The 17,766-nt window shown below is 34.3% G+C and overlaps 1 protein-coding gene across 3 annotated transcripts; it reads right to left on the minus strand.

The window, feature by feature from the left end:
• Window positions 1–1,021: 1,021 nt before the first annotated feature.
• LOC125051544 lies at window positions 1,022–17,118 on the minus strand. 3 transcript variants are annotated; one of them, XM_047651934.1, is made up of 4 exons: window positions 16,869–17,118; window positions 5,017–5,150; window positions 4,602–4,683; window positions 1,022–4,529 (listed from the first exon to the last, which is right to left on the minus strand). In XM_047651934.1, exons 2-4 carry the CDS (start codon window positions 5,139–5,141, stop codon window positions 3,168–3,170), a joined length of 1,569 nt encoding a protein of 522 aa, XP_047507890.1. In that variant the 5' UTR covers window positions 5,142–5,150; window positions 16,869–17,118; the 3' UTR covers window positions 1,022–3,167. The 3 variants fall into 3 exon arrangements, with proteins under 3 accessions (XP_047507890.1, XP_047507889.1, XP_047507891.1); XM_047651933.1 differs by lacking the exon at window positions 16,869–17,118 and adding an exon at window positions 16,283–16,419; XM_047651935.1 differs by lacking the exon at window positions 16,869–17,118 and adding an exon at window positions 15,445–15,649.
• Between the last annotated feature and the right edge of the window lie 648 nt (window positions 17,119–17,766).

A 17,766-nucleotide genomic window follows, 5' to 3' on the forward strand; every position in this document is an offset into this window, starting at 1 on the left:
TCGTAACTGACAGAGAAATCCTATTGTCATTCCTCTAACTTTCATAGAACTCTTTTTTTCCACAGCTTATAATTTGCAAAATTGCTCTGCCTAAGCTCGATTAACTATAGTCTTGTAGAGTGTCGTCAATACTTACACCATATATTTTTGTATAGAAAACTAGACTTCTCAAGACGTTATCTATACAAATATAATATATCCGATATTTTTCACTTGAGATTCTAGGTATTGCTTTTCTCTGCTATTATAATTTATTAGCGATTGGGCGTTTTACATTCTTTGTTACTATCTCTAAAGTTTAAAGGTCATAGCTCATTAGAGCCACCCCGCACCCGACCAGCGCCGCCTCGCCTCGAGTGGTTGTTATTCTTTATATGGACTTCTATGAATAAGCGCTCATTACATCAACGCCGTATCGTCACCGGATCGCTTCGCTCGCAATCTGGCCACGCGTGGACGGCGGGTGTACCACTCGGTGACAACTCGCTGCTGGCACGCTTGCCTTGCATGGACCGTGCGGTGCCCGCGAATGAACCACGCGAGGACGACGCGGTTTCAATGCGTTTTCATTTGTGTTGCGTCTTTCATTTTCTTCTTCAATAAGCGCGACAGCTATGAGTGCCAATTCACGGTTTGTAAAATTTGACATTACGAAAAACACGTGAAGACCTAGTGCCAATGCTAACAGACTACTCGAAAATTCGTGGCCCAAGCGATGTCCACTCGTTGACCACGCGACGTTCATTGGTTGATCTCGCGACGTTCACAAGTAACAACGCGTCGTTCACCCGTGGACCACCTGTCGACAACGAGTTGACACCGATCAACAAGGCGGCGCTGGTCGGGTGCCGAGTGGCTCTAATGAGCTATGACCTTAAACTTTATTGAATGATATTGACTTGGATGTACCTAACACTGTATATATTAAGTGAAAAAAAATATGTAGTTATATGTCTAATATGTATTCTATTAATTATAATGTTCAAAAAGTTCCTTACAGATGTCTAAAATAAAACATGTGTTTTAATAATATGAATAAACTTTATTACTACAATAATAAAAGTATTTAATTAACTTTTCTTGCTAGTAACAAAACATTCAACAAAATACTTTGGGAGCTGACTTATTATGCCCTAAATTAAGACCAGTGTTTCTCAAAAAACGACATTCACTATATCTATTTCTTACACATATATGAGTAACACGCAAATTTGTGCTGAACTTACTGTATGAACAAGTAATTAACAAACATATTCACAGCATGAAATAATTTGCGGTCTTAAAATTAATATTATTCATATGACTAACAGTAACAATCACCAATTCCTAATTAGGTAAATATAAGTTTTGAAAAGGTGATACGCAATTGTGGAAGATGATGCATCCAGCAAAGCTTAAGGATTAAGGTTTCTTTTTAGTTTTGGTTAAAAATTTCATATGACACATCATTCACCTCAATTGCTACAAAATATACTCTCACTAAAACTCTTATTAACTTAACGCAGATCTGGCAGCACCATATTCATATAAAATTTAAAAATATATATTTATAAGCTCACCACAATATAGAAAATGTATAAAATGTAAAGGATGTTAACGATAAATACTCTATGCCTTACTTTACCTTCAACATGGCCCCATATATCTTAACATCTAACTGTCATTCAAAATAAGGCTGTTTCTTTAAGACAAAACAAGTGTTTTAAAGTTTAAATCATTGGAAATATAGATATGCAACAAAGTTATATTGATTGAGACTTTGTTACCCGAGTGTTTGAAATACATTAAGGAACCACCAAAAGCTCACAAATTTACAATCATAACATTCCATTAACAAAGTCATAAAGGAAAATGTCACTTCGGAATGCCGATATCCCACTGCACCTGAATATGATATTATATACCACTTTCATATATACATGATCCTAAGTTATTACCTATCTTCTATACTATAAATACATTTGGTCTTTGGATGAGCATGTCACATTATGGCTTGTGTCATCTTTTGTAAGATTTAAATAATATAAGTGCACTTTAGAATTTAGTACTCAACATTATTCTTTAGAATACTATTCTAGACTAGACCTGCAACGAAAGCTACGCACCATTAAACTTCTGATTAAAATAACATCACAGAAGTCGATAAATAAATCCATTAAAACAATTAAAAAAAAACCAACATTTGAGAAACACTGTTCCGCAAAAACGTAGCTTATAAAAGTAAAAGTCGACGACCAATGCCAAAGTCGATAAAGTTTTTTTTTAATCAGGTACCAAATTGGGACATTGCAAAGTATTTAAGACCCAAGTACACCGATGTGATTACGCCCCGTTTTGTTATCAGTTATTAATATTGATGAAAACGGGACATCGAAAGTCAGCGGACTTCATACTTTAACAGGTCTCAAAAATAGATAAAGAAACGAACAACTTTTTTTAAATTAAAACTAAATAAAAAATTATCACAAGTTATACGTGACGAGTTTAACTCGTTAATGTGATAGGTGCTGGTAATATCAACTGATATACGGTTAAAATTAACATTTACAGACAATTTTTTTCCACTTCATACTACCTAACATTGGTGATGATTTGATATAAAGGTGTACATTTAATTGCACTTTAGCATTAATATAAAAAATGCATCGCAGTCATATAAAACTGTCTCAATTAAATTTCAAGACATGGCTGATTCCACCGATCATAGAAGCTCCCCAAAATTTATTTATTTGATTAGCGAAATCAACTCTAAGGCAGACGTACACACTAACTATACATAATATATTTGAGGTTCAAAATTTATGATGACTTATTTTTGGCATTTTAAAATTATTGTGATGAATGGCCGGAATACAGTATGCTCTTAATTGGCGATACAACATTCTGTACACCGCATGCTTTCTTAATATTATGTATAATATAAATAAAATACATTATGCCTTGTATTATTACTGACATCTATCACCCTTATTCTTTCTAAAAGCAGATTATCGCTACTTCTAAGTATACATATAGTTCTTCTATATAAATAAATTCTATTTCTAATATATAAAACCTACCAAAGTGTACAATTATCTTTTATGCGTAATGTAAAAGTAGATCTATATAAATATTTTCTGATTTAAAGTAAATAATTTTTGGAATCTTGTTAAGGCTAGTCCGGCATTTCATACCGTGGAAGGGTCACTCACTTTGGCAAGTGTATTTGACTCCTCAATTTTTGACGTATTAGCCGCGACCTCTGCGAGTGTTGCCAGCGCGAATAAGTCCACGTCATGCTGCGTGTGATTGCAAATATCCATGTTATGAACGACGCTGCTGGGCGCCTCGGTGGCTATTTTAATCTCTGGACTTATTTTGTTCCCTCCGTTCATAGAATTGGAAACTAAACTGTTTATTTCGAGTCGTGTGATACTAATTTTTCTTGGTTTTCTTTTCTGACTACCGATTACTTGTTCCCGCCAATGTTCCGCCATATCACGCCGCTCATCAATTAGAGGGCGAGGGACTGAGTTGATGATTTGAGACGACTCCAACGCTTTTGGTTTTAGATTGATCGTTTTCTTCTTGCGCTTGTTTTCGCGTTTTTTCTGCTGAAACTTCTCCAAGCTCAGTGAGGGCAGAGCCTTGATTTTCGCATCTAAGTCAAAGTCAGCCGCTTTGAATGTTTTGTTTGTATTATTGTCTGATTCTGACACTTGGATCGCGTCAGTTCTTTCGCTTTCAGTCGATGTGTCGATTGAGTTTGATTTCGTAGGGTCAGTGAATTCATCTTGATAGTTAGCCAGATCCCAGCTACACGTAGCGTTATAACCTTCGTCCATTCTATCGTATTCTCTCCTCTGCCGCTTAACTAAAAGTCCCCCAACTGCCATGAATTCTTGGTAACGCTTGCCCTTGCATGACCGTCCCGACTTCGAATTCTTTTCATCGTCCGACCAGTTTCTGTTGTACGCGTCATCTTCTTTCGAATAACGCGTATCAACTATTTGGTCTATCACATCTTGGTTAGTTATCTGGTCGTTAGGTTCGTTTGAGTTGTAATATAGTTCTTTATTTTCGAATTCTTCACTAAATATCTTAGTGGTTTCAGTTAAAGCATTCTGTAGTTCACGTATATTATCTTGTTTCTGTGGTTTTGGCCCGTCTACACCGTGAGATCTGTATTCCGCTGAAGTTGAGATCGAGTTGAACTTAAAAGAGGGAGGTGAGTAAAATGGGTTCGGAGTTGAGTTTTCAGTCTTCTGAATGAGGAGGCTGCTGAGGCCCCCCATTTGAGCTTCATCGGCTAGTTTTCCCGGTGTGAACATAGATGTTTCTTTCGGTTCACTTTCTGTGACGTGGGATTTTTTGTTGAAGTCTATTCTCGTGGAGTTGTTGTTTGTCCTTTCATATTCCTCGTGATAGTCCATGTGCGACTCTTGTTTGTCAGAGGAGTCCCGGGGTCGAGCGGACAGAGTACGAAGAGGCGGTGCGGGTAACTTGTACCATTTGAAGTCGGGGTTGGCGCTGAAGAACGCGTCTTTGTACTGGAAAATAAAAGAAATCATTAATTTGTGGAACTTGTTTTTGATCTTATTCAGAGGAATGTTAATGTGTACCTGTTTAGCAAGACCTGTGTAGCAAGCTTTCTCTTCTTTGTCCAAGTTAGCCCACCACTCTCCTAGAATTTTGGTAATGGATCTGAAAATTTAGACAATAAATTTGGATTAAAAATATGTATGCTTGTAATACGAATTTTTTATTCCATCGATAAAATTTCATCTTCCATAAAGCTTTCCCTTTTTAATAAATATTGAATGCGAAGTTTTTAAACTTGATAAAAATTATCTTCAAATAAATCTATCAAGGGTATCTTGCTACAAATTCTAGTTAAAGAAAATCAATTATTGTTGTAGGTATAAGTAGACACAGAAGGACCTTTTAAAGGCCGCTAAAAAACTAGCATCGGTCTTCACCGTTTCAGGCTTGCTTTCATCCTTACAATCTCGCACAATTAATTTGTCATGTACACACCTGTTTTCCAGGTTCGGATACTTGTCCCTGACGACGCTACGATGGCGTTTACAGAATATAAGGAAGGCGTTCATGGGTCGCCGGGCATGGTGCGCCGGCTCCCCATCTGTTATCTGCTCTTGCATCTTCACTGTCTGTTGACAAAACATTAAGGGGTATAAATATTATAAAAGGTAGAAAGGCTAAAATTTCCTATGATAGCTGTAGTATTTTTTTTTAATTCAATATAAATAAAAATTAAGTAAACAACTTCAAATATATACCAGTTACCTTGACGTTTAAGCATTGTCTACTTTATTCGTGTGTTTTATCTTTAAATATCAAGATTACATATAGGAGAATTGCTACATAATGGAATGTGCATCCTAAGAATCAACATGTTTGACAATGCATGCCAATGACCTCTTATCAGTCCTTATCAATAGATAAAAATATGCACTTGGCAAAGACACTGATACCGTAAACAACATGATGGAATATTGGGGCTTCCTAATCAATCCAAGGATAACCTACGTTGTTTCGCTTTGTGATCTGTGGACGTAAGAACATGGCATTAGTCTCGGCACCAGATTTTACGTAGTAGGGGAAAATACGCGCATGTACTTTTAATAGGAAAATTACATACTTCTGCGCAAATAATGGCAATGAACAACTTTTTTCCCGTGCACTTAACACGATTCACAAATTTAAGATGTATAGAAGACAAGTAAGTGTATAAAATTTTCACAGACAATATTGGTTAAATGTTTGTTAGCGAAAAACAAGACTCAATCGCCATATGGAAACTGTGCAAGAATTTAAAGAACGGCTGTAAGTTTTATACCATATTGACATACTCACCGTGACCTTTTGAAAACTCCAAAAAACTATCTGCGCTTTATTCAACGAATCATCGAAATTACAGAAGAGGGAAAGTGAAGAAGATCATTTTTGATAGGTTTAGGGAAAACTGAGTTTGGTTCTCAGACCAATGCGCGTTATTAAACTTGCCTTTATCATTAAAGTAACGATTGCAAACGATAATATTAGTGACTCAGATAGATTTTGTTTGTTTGTCGGTACTTGCTCAATCACTCATCTTGCATTGCATTGATTTTGTAATAGAATTTCTATTCCGTTCGTCTAAGGGAGCGTCCAAGTATTACGTCACGCAATTTTTGGTGATTATTGACCCCCCCGCCCCCATATAACGCGCCGTAACGTTTTTCTGTACCCAAGTACCTACAGTACTGTACCCAAGTATAATAAAACGTTTCGTGACCACTAGTGACTCTTTATACCTAAAAGTTACCATTATGTGGTGTAAAGTACTGGAATGTCGAAAATAATATTAACAATAACGCGTAATTCGATCCCCGCATCGTAACGTTTTACAAAAGGAAAACCCCAAAATTCGTTACGTATTACTTGAACGCTCCTTAAGTATAGGAATATTTAACTAGGTTCGGGTAAATAATGTATTTTTAAGGCACTACAAACCTTTTTAACACACGAAGTGTGTTGTTTGTAACGCAAAAGCTGCTAAACCAGACTCGTTGTATATGTAGCATAAATCCAAACTAGTACCGGGAGGAAGTCAAAAGGCAAGTATATACAATATACAGTTATAAAACACAGTTTTAAAATTGAAAACGTGATTTGCGTGTTGTGTAGGATCCGTGTTTGGGCGCGTGCAGTCCCGTTGCGACGTGCGCGCGAGTTTTCACTTTCGGCGGGCACTGTCCGCAACCTCGACACGATTTGCTTTACGGTCAAGGTTAAAGTAATTTAAATTTTTTTGTAAATTAAATACTTTATAGGTGATAATGGTGTAAAGTAATCACTTGTATATTATCATCTTCACTTATAGTATGTTTTTTATTCTATTGAACCCATTTCTTCTGATACATAATTTTTCTATCCTCCCAATCAACCGTTTTGTGAGGAACTGTAACCAGGGCCATCCTGTGTGACGTCACGGGAACTATTGACAAGGCCTGGTTTACGGAAATCAACCAATTATTTATAATATAACTAGTCTTTCAAGTATTTGACATTAGCCTACATATTTTGCCAAGATCTGCTTTATGCATTTTATAATTTAAATTTTTGGCACAGACAGAGCTGCAGTTGCATTTATTTTTTGGGTCACTTTCTGCTTTTGGTCATTCTTCTTAAATGTTAAGTAATTTTCCTTATATCTTTGAGAGTAGATCTTGCCTAATGTAATGCCTTCGTAGACTATGGAAACACTCGAAAATTTATGAAAATTGTGATTTTTATAACGTTCGTATCAGGATAGCAAATTATCGAAAATTGAAGACAAAAATTCATACCACGTTTGTCAAGGTCAAGGCACTGAAACGTGCGAAAATTACGAGGTCAAGTAATTCTTTTGTTTTAACGTACATAACGTTCATCCATAAAGCTAGCAAGCATTTTTCCCAAAACAATACCTCAGTGACAAGTGGAGGAACTTATTTTCTGCGATATTATTTGACAATTATGGTAAAATCTTGGCAAGTTACTTGGTAATATATAACGTAATTCTATCCTATTGGTTAAGCATACTCCCAGTACTGAAGTTCAAATCAGCTGTGTACCAATTTATTTAATCTATGTACACAACACCTGTATGTACAATCAGAAAACAACAACGGGGAAATCTCCAAAAACTTTTATAAACTAAAATATAATTCGATCCACATAATTAAAACCTAAAACTGTAAATAGATCTGTAGCGAATAATGGTTATAACTTACTTTTGAGGAAAATTTTTAGTCTGCGATAGTGGGAGTACTTTAATTAAAACGTTTTATCGCCTCTTCTACTGTTATTTTTGCGTTATCAATCATCATTTAAAAGGAAACATCGACGTTTATCAGTAACACATTGTAGAAGTGTTAGTACCGGTTATAATTAGTTCTATTTAAAATTTCAATTAAATATAACTGTAGTTTTTCTACTTAGTTTAGTGGATCAACTTAAGAGTTGAAACTTCAACTGCTCGTGTGCATTTTATCTGACGACAAATATATTTTATGAGTCTTAATAACCAAATAAATCTAAACTTCACAAAAGGAGGTTATCAGTTTGATATTGTTGGAAAGTTTTGCAATATGATTATCTTTCGAACTTAAAAACATACAAGTTTTAATTCATTATAATAATAATAGAATTTTATTTCAGATAAACACATTAATATTTCTATCTCATTCTTTTTAGGTATCTATGTGCACATTTTTGGTAAAGGCCTCCTCGAAATCCTTCCTATCTGCACTTTGCCATGTACCAACTGCTGTTTCTTTAATTTGGTCTATCCAAATTCTAAATTGTCTTTCTGTTTTTGATTTATTGTACCTTGGGCACCAGTTTAGTACTTTCTTGCTCCATTTTTCTGTTCCTCTTGCTATGTGCCCCGCCCATTTCCAGTTTAGTTTATTTATTTTTATTGTAATATCTGCTACCTTAGTTGTTCTTCTTAGTACTCACGTACGTATTATTTATTTTATCTATTATTTTCTTCCCTATCATACATTGTTTCATCGATTTTCAATAAAATCGGTTTAAACATAGGTAACTCAATAAAAAATCTTGTCAGGTATACGAAGTGGGTTTAATGTTTCAAAATTTATGTACATTTTGTTCTACATTTCAGAACGAAAGCTATCATTACAAATTCGGACACTGTAAACAACAATTTAAGGGCACGTCTCAAGATCGCATGAACCAAAATTAACATTTTGACGAGTCTTCAAGCGAGGCTGACGACAAAATAATTGCCGTCAAGGGAAGACAAGCTGCCGAATCTTGACAGAATACAGCCTGTTTGAATTTATTTTATCTCCTTTATTCATAACAAATAAATCAGTCTAATTAGATCGCTATAACTTAAGTATTCATTCGTCCCGTTTTACCGTAGCGAAAAGACAATTTGACAGAAAGAGACAAAAAAGTACATTAGTTGTATTTATAAGAATGTATACTACAATTGGCATAACCTGAAGAGATCTTATATTCTATTTATAAAGTAATAAAAATAGCCATTGAAATTCGTAAACACCCAAATTATTTTCGTCATTAGTAAGATTACTTAATTGCCCACGTTACGCCAAAAACATGTTCCAAGAGAAAGTAATTAGTATTGTTGAAAACGATTTTAACAACCAATTTTATTTTTGAACTACTAAGGACGTGCCAGATGTTTAAAAAAAAATCTGTACGCAATTAAATCTTAAGAATCTAAAGAAATTGTACTTTAAATAATTAATTAATGATAATGTTCGCAGTAATGAGTCTCGTTAACACTATCGATTTTCATTGAATGTTTTATGTTCACGTCACTATGGTTGATATTTTCATCACATGGTAATAAGATATTTAATAGGTTTTATACTGTTTTATAATTTCACTCAAATGTATCGCTTACAAATGGCGCCATCTTAGAATATTTTTTTTTAGGCTTAGACCAGGGCTCTTTTTAAATATTTTATAACAAACAGTTCAACAACAAGTATTTTTTTGTTCTCTTTAGTCTAGGCCCTAGGGCATTATTTATAATTAATAGGATTGTTCCTATGACGACATTTATATATTTTATGAGTCTTAATAACTAAATAAATTAGTCGACCTCACAAAAGGAGGTTATCAGTTTGATCTGTATGTATGTGATATCGTTTGAAATAATATTTGATTTGATTTTATTGAAATTAGAGGGACTAGCGTTACATCAATTTTGTCATAACCAGTTTCATAATAAATATAGTTTTTAGTAATTCGAATGTTTCATTTTTAGATCTCAAATTCGCGATGATTAAAAAATATGTGATAAAGAGCGTACCAATTCTTAAAAGGCCGGTAACGCACTTGCGAGCCTTCTGGCAATGTAAGTGCCCATGGGCGATATCACTTAACAACAGATGAGTCTCCTGCCCGTTTGCCTCCTATTACATAAAGAAATATTTATAAAAAATTATCAATGGATAAACATCAGCAGGGTGCGAACAAAATCACCACCCGAAGGGGGCATGCGCCCCGAACGGGCCAACGCTCACCGACGCTCTCAAGGGAGTGTGCAGCAAACACCACCACTCGCCAAATATTTGATATCATTATTAATTCTATGACTGGTAACACCTCATAAAAATGTCAACTCCTGTGTACTAAAAAGCACGGTTTAAATTCAAAGTGTTGCGACCGTATTTAAATGTCCACCATTGTTTATGCAACATCGATTCATATTTGCACGTTTATATAAAAATTGCTTAATAGAATTGTCACAAATAAAACACTTATATAAAATCATCGAGCCAATTACGGGGATGAACCGTATTACATACTAAACACAACGCACTTACAGATAAATTCTTAATGGAATGATTTATTTGGTTAACACGAGTACCTATGATAAATAAACAGCGCTGAAAAGTGGAAACATAGTAACTTCACCTTTAATTAGATAATAGACTTTTAATTTTCATCTATAACCACTTTCTTAAAAACTAAATTTTAACTATCTATGCATTCACTAACAATCACAAAAGAAGCAACATCTTCTAAACTTGTCCTATGCTGATACCGAAAGCAGCCTTCTTGTGCAACAGTAGTTTAATAATAAAATTGTATGTTATATAGAATTTATTACGTCAAGTACGTAAAATAAATAATATTTCAAATGGAAGAGAATTATCTATTTCTTATAGTAGTTTTCTACTATTATTATTATAACATAATTTTTCTTTTTTTGCGTCTGAGGCGTCTAACTGTTGTGGTCTCTGGCAGAATGACCAGGGCAAGGTTACCACCACAACACACACACACACATTACACACTTAAAATGTACCTTATTCCGTAATTTTATGATTATTATTATTTGGTGTGTATCCGTGTGTGTTTCATTAGTAATGTTGTTTAAGAGACTGGCTGCCCACGACACAGGGAATCCTATTGGACTTTCTTTTTCAACTATACATCCTTTTTTATTATGTGTAATAATGTTTTTTTTAATAAGCTTCTAAGTTAGTTACTCATACATTCATCAAGATAGTATAAGTAATACAGTATGAACGTGTCTAAAAATTGTACTTATATCTAATAAGTATTTATTAGGTCTAACGTTTGAGATTAGTTATAAGAATCGAGAATAATGATGAATTGAATCAATGACGCGGTAATAATGCTGTGTAATCCTGCGCAGGGCAATTTATTACAAGTTGTAAGTACGTAGGCCAACGAGAAAACATCCTTCCGACACGCAATTGTTATAATATATTCGTTATTCTGAATAAAAATGAGGAATATATCATTCTATATCAAGAATGAGGGACTATGTAAATTGTAAACATTGGCCCTAGAGACGTGCGACACCTCAGGAAGCTGATAAATTTTCAAGGTCAATTTATAATAAAAAGAGGATGGAATTATTTTTAAAGAATCTATTAAAAATCATGCAAGGACAGCGTTGGCTGACAAGTATACTAATTTAATTCGCATTGTATAGGAACATTAACTTATCCTTTATATATGTCACCTAGTGTTGCCCAAAATCGGTCTTGGTCTTGCAGTCTTGGTCTTGTTCTTGCGTTTTTGCAAGACCAAGACCAATACCAAGACCGCCTTATTATAGCAAGACCAATACCAAGACTGAACCCTGCAAGACTTGAGCAAGACAATACTTAAGCCTGCAAGACTCTTGCGTCTTGCAGTTAAGACAAACTGAGATTTGGGCGTTATTAAGTAGGTATTTGGTTTCAATCCCGATTTTGAGAAACGTTCCCCAGTATCAAAACCGTAGGTATCACAAATCATAACACTAAACTAAGGGCTGCAGTTGTATTTGTAAGTGGCAACGTGCCGCTCGTCTGAAAGCACCCTGAAACGTATTGTATATTGATTAGGTAGGTAAGTACTTATTATATTTCAACAATTTATTAAGTAGGTAGCGTGTTAATACTCACAAATCTGTTCCCTAATAACATTCTAGCAAAGTTCATACCTTGTAGGTATCTACCTATAATAATATGTTATGCTTGTTTATGTCTAATGTGCAGATCTAAAGTTAGTACTCGTAGGTTGGTATGTGCTTAAAATTATAGTTAACAAAATTATATAAACATCATGTAGGTGTGAAACTTATGTTTCAAAGTTTATATTATTCTTCTATTTAGCAAAATTTAAAACTAACAGCGAGTCGAGTAGGTCTAGTAACAGTTTCTACGGCAGCCAATACTATGGTACAGACGCCAGCACATCAAGCTACTACAATCTATCAAATTTCTTCAACAGATTTTCAAGTTTATCGCTAAAGAATTAAGGTTCAAAGTTGATTGGGGAAATGTGACGTTCTGCGAATAAACTGTTGGTCGGTCGGTGTATTAAATACCTACTTATTTGATAATTTACCGACAAAGACACCGCGGTTTGCAACAAGTGTAACACAGCATTTGACACTGAGCGCCGCATTCGCCGACAAAGAGTACGGACAGAGGCACACAAATTTTTACCTATTTTGGTAGGGTTGGTATAGGAGTATAAAATTAAATGACCTTGAAGATGTCCCAGCAGTATGTAGGTATAAATTGAATGCTCTGAGTTTTTTTTATTTAAATACATTCTCACACTGGCTTGAATTCGAACACTACAGCGTTAAAAGCTGTCGGGCGAGATGATAATTAATAACTAAGTAGGTATTGCATCTATTGAATTGCGAATATTTTGATTTCGAAATAATCATTGTTAATATCGGTAAATGATAGATAGTGAGTGATACCTAGGTACTAAAATGTGAGCAGCAAGATTGAAAAGTGTATATGCCATGTCAGTGCTTTCAATAAGTTTATTTTAAAAAAGCTCTCTAGTAAGATTTAGAGTTTACCATTCAATTACACACAACATATTATTGAAAAACAAAAATTATGAAAAAGATATTTAGACTGAGTACTTAGGGTCGATTCGACCAAACAAGAGTAAATCTTAATCTTAGAATAAATCGTCAGTTAATCGAGAGTAAATAAATTTTACGTTTTACCAACTACAAATTCTAAGAATAGTGGGCTTATTCGGGAATTGCAACTATACCGCCGTTTCGCACGGAATAACAGCTATTCCTAGAATAATTTAATGGCGTCAGTCAGTCCAATCAGCTGATTTCTGTCATTTCACAAATATGTATTCTGTGTTTTAATTTCAAGTCAACGCAACGCACTAAATTAATAGTCTGGCATTGTATAATGAAACGTTTAAACAATTTAGTATTTATTTATTTATTTTTAGATTTTTTATTTTCTATAATATTAGAATGAAATTCAACTGGGCTCAACAGAAGTTCCTTTTTAGACGAAAGCCTCAAACAAACAAGAAATAAAAACTTTTTGTTGTCGTTTGACACCTGTTAAAAGCTACTTTTTCACACTATAATACGGCAAAATCGAGTTGACATGATGTATGCTCTTACACTGTCCCGTTGTAGAACAACATTTATTTGCCGAGTATTTTCGTTCACCATTTTATTGCTATTCGCGTATTGTTATTCCTAGCGCAATTATACTATCGATTACGTGGACAAACGACTATGGATTTACTCGAGATTAAAATCATGGAATAGATTATTCTTGGTATAGTTACTCGTGTATAAATTGAAGTTTGGTCGAATCGACCCTTAGGAAATTAGTAGAAAAAATATTCTATCGTGGATACCTAGTTATTAAAAAGTGGATAAACGTTGTGTTTACTTAATTTTATTTTTCTGTGCTAATGCCAACATTGACAACCCCACCAAAATAGGTAAAAATTTAGTCCGCTTCTAGACTTTGTGTTGCCGCCGTCGCTTTCATGTCAAAGGTCGCCGCCACTGCCCATGTTCTAAAAAATAAAATAAGTTTCCGGGTGCTCAGAACGGACGCAAATAGATTATGTTGTCCTCGCAAGGAAGAATGTAGTCGTAAGGATAGGTAGATTTTATAAAAATTGTTGTAAGTAATAAAAATATACCTAGTTTATATTATTACTAGCTGGCCTGGCGAACATCGTACCGCCTAACAGTCGATTCTTTATTTGTTTAAAATACTTATTCTGCTATTCGGGACACCGGTCTAGCTAGTAAGATAAAAAAAGAAAATTGATAAGACAACAAATACATTATGTCAAAAAATAAAAATTTACCTTCCCGGAACCCCTCCATTAACACTTGAACTTTATGCTATGGTATTAAAGTTCAAATTCACTTTTAAGTATTATTACGAATATTTTGTATGGGAATATAGAAAAGTGTTGTTTTTAGACTGATTCACTCAATTTTATTTTAATTTTTCTCCGTAAGAACCATCTTCGTACTTCATGGTATATTATTAAAAAAAATCAGACAAATCGGTCAAACCGTTTTCATGTTATGTCGTGACAACGGAAAACGGGTTTCATTTTTATATATATAGATTACCTTTTAAAAGGACATTGCACTGCAAAATTGGAAGTGGGTGATTTTAACAAACTTGAAACGTGGAAAAGCTCCAAATATGAGCGACGTCATATTGCTTTACGTATTTTGTTTTAAAATCATCGAGAATTGCAGTGTCGGTTTATCAACTTCTATCGTACCTACTCTAGTAGCGACTATTGTCTTCAGCGATGATTTACTAAATAAATAAAAATAATCGTCGTGTAGGTACGACGATTATTTTTCTAAGGAATACAATTTTGTTGTAGTAGGTACCTACATCGTTTCTTACTTACACATACTTTAACGACAGTACCTACGTAGCAAAGCGCGACAGTCACGAGTACGACAAATTGCCTAAAAAATGTACCTACGCACACTGTAATGAAATCTGCTAATCTCAACACAATGCCTGTAGCCTGCCTGCTATTATTGGTTGATGTACAATACATTGGTGAATGCTCCAGGATAGCCCGCAAACCCCACAAATAGCAATAGGCAAATAGGTATTTGCAAGTCTTGCGAGACTTGCGAGACTCTTGCTGCAAGATCAAGACCAAGACCAAGACTGAGAGCGCAATACCAAGACCAAGACCAAGACCAGGTGTATTGACGCAAGACAATACCAAGACTGGCCTAAGTCTCGTCTTGGTCTTGCATTTGGGCAACACTAATGTCACCGTAAAATTGTAAACACCGTTAGATTGTAATCTATCTCGCGAGATTATAAACTGTCGAAAGATTGTGAACCTCAACGAACTGCTTACAATTTAACGTATTATTATTCGGTAGTTATATGAAATTGTTGGGAAGTAAAATTAATCTGTAATTGACCAAAGAAGTTTGAATGATAACTAAGTTAGTGTAGTACAATCTACCGAATAATAATACGTTAAATTGTAAGCAGTAAGCTGAGGTTCACAATCTTTCGACAGTTTATAATCTCGCGAGATAGATTACAATCTAACGGTGTTTACAATTTGACGGTGACATATACATATGTTTAAAAAATAATATACCTGCTTATTTAAGACGACTCCATCATGTTGACTGGAGCAAGCCCGTCATCACGAACTCAAAAGTTTGATCTTTAAACACGTTTTATAAATATATATTTAATTAATTTTCTGTTATAACTTTAATTATGTTAAAATGTTTTTAGTCTTTAAATAAGGCTGTCACGCGTTTGACCTTTAAAAACGTCCTTGGATTAGAAAATTATGACTCCCACATGTATGTCTGTGACACGGGGATGACATAATTTCAATAGATTTATTGATAGGTGAATAACATAAGCTATATTGCCACGTAAATAAAAATGTGTTGTGTTGAATCGATGGAATTAATTTCACTGTACTTGCAAATAACAGAGAGAGACGATAAATAAAACTTGAGGTAGGACACGGTACAAGGGCATTCATATATCGATCTATCATTTTATATCAAATCTAGGCCAGTAGGAACAAATACATACATGTTGACTAAACTACAACAGACAACTATATATTCCAATATAAAAACGTATCCTTGAAATGCCAAAACGCGTAAATACCAAGGAAACATTGAGAGAAAAGCGTTCCATAGCCGATTCAACAAAGAAACTGCTCACATACATAATATGTTTATGTTGCAATGTAAACACGTGATAAAAAAAAAACTCGTCCATATCATTCGCCATTGCAGGCGGATTACGGATTAAAAATAGCCGAACGAAATAACGACTAATGGACTGTAACTTGTTTCTTGTTTGTCAATAACAAGCGATGGATAATTATTTATGTATTGAGGCGCGCAGGGTATCACCCAAGCAGTATGGATCCTATTAGTATCTTTATTTAATTGTTTTATTTCACTCACCGTTATGTTATAGAAACATTTTGTTGACATGACGCTGTTACAAAAATGAAAAAGTAGGTAGATGGATGTTGTAGGTAGGTAATGAATACGTAAGTGTTTATTAATAAGCGTCAAGTAATTAGCACTTTTCTACAGATGGCAGCCATTTTAATTGAATCATGTACTTTTATTATCAAATGTTTGTGATACATAAATACATACTTTCTATACACCAAAGTCGAGAGCATTCGCTATCCATAATACCTACTCACCAATAGCCGACAAGTGTGCGACGTTTTTACTCAGTTACTATGCAGATAAATATTAAAAAAACTCAAGGAAATCAAGAGTTTAGTCCATTAATACGAATAGAAAGCGATGTTACAACTAATAGACCAATTGGCCTAACTGCTATGTGATTTTTGCTGCATAATTTTCAAGGGCACTTCAATCTACCAACTTTTGTAACCAGTATGGAGAGACATAGAAGCTATTTTTGCGATTTCCACATGATTCATGAATGAAACTGACATAGGTGGAACTGAAAGCTATTTGAAATAATTGTCTGTTTAATATAATTAATACAGTAATAAAAGAAAATACTTACGAACTCGGCAGCGATACGTGTATCACACACATGACGTCATTTGACGCAGCACAAACCCGAATTATAAAGGAAAATTTACTGTTAACGAGATGAAAATAGCACTATGATGAACTATGCACTCGATTTTATTAGATACGATACAAAAGTTAAGTCATTACGAGTGATTTAGGACATTTTATAATATTTATTTATTGTCACTAACTCCAGTTTTGACAAGATGGTCGCGCACCGACTGTTTTGCTTTGCTTGTCAGGTCAGCTGATACGAAACACAGTTTTCAGTAAGAGACTGACAAAAACTATCTGTCTCGGTTTATTTCGCGGTTCTTCTATATATGTAGAAAGAGACAGCATGCTCATTACTCGCAAATTGAAAACACTGGAACGCAATAGACGTCATTTTTTGTTGCACTTATGAATACAAAAGGAAAACACTTAAATAAAACTTTTATCCGTATAAGATGAATTGAAAACCCTAAGGAAATTATAGATATTATATATCTATTTCATCATATCGTATAATCATTATCAGGTTAGGTATTTTTAGACATAACAAAGCAATGTTTACGGAACTACTAGCGCCATCTAGTACGAAACGTCTAAAGCTAGATAAGAAAGGAAAATTTATTATCAAACGAAAATGTTTATGTTCTTGTTACACTACAATCAGTGTATATAATAAATATCTTTGGTCCTAACTAATATCATAGCTTTAAAAAAAGTTATTAAGCTTAAAATTTGAAAATTTCATTTTTCGTATTTGACCACCATTCCCATGGTATGCTATAGATGGCAGTAGTTCTAACAATATTTTTTAATAATTATTATGACGTTTTAAGATTTAAAACAGTGCAGTGTACATTTTAATATCTATAACTGCATTTGTATCTGTGCTACGG

Source organism: Pieris napi, chromosome 8 (assembly GCF_905475465.1).
Source record: "Pieris napi chromosome 8, ilPieNapi1.2, whole genome shotgun sequence".
Classification (NCBI taxonomy): Eukaryota; Metazoa; Arthropoda; class Insecta; order Lepidoptera; family Pieridae; genus Pieris; species Pieris napi.

Bases quoted from the DNA above. Each gene is read 5' to 3' on its own strand.
- LOC125051544 (XM_047651933.1), bottom strand. From the start codon at position 16,312: ATGTCAACAAAATGTTTCTATAACATAACG. The intron at 4,684-5,016 runs GTGTGTACATGA...CTAAATTTTCAG, and splicing joins TATCCGAACCTGGAAAACAG to ATCCATTACCAAAATTCTAG. The intron at 4,530-4,601 runs GTACACATTAAC...TTTATTTTCCAG, and splicing joins ACACAGGTCTTGCTAAACAG to TACAAAGACGCGTTCTTCAG.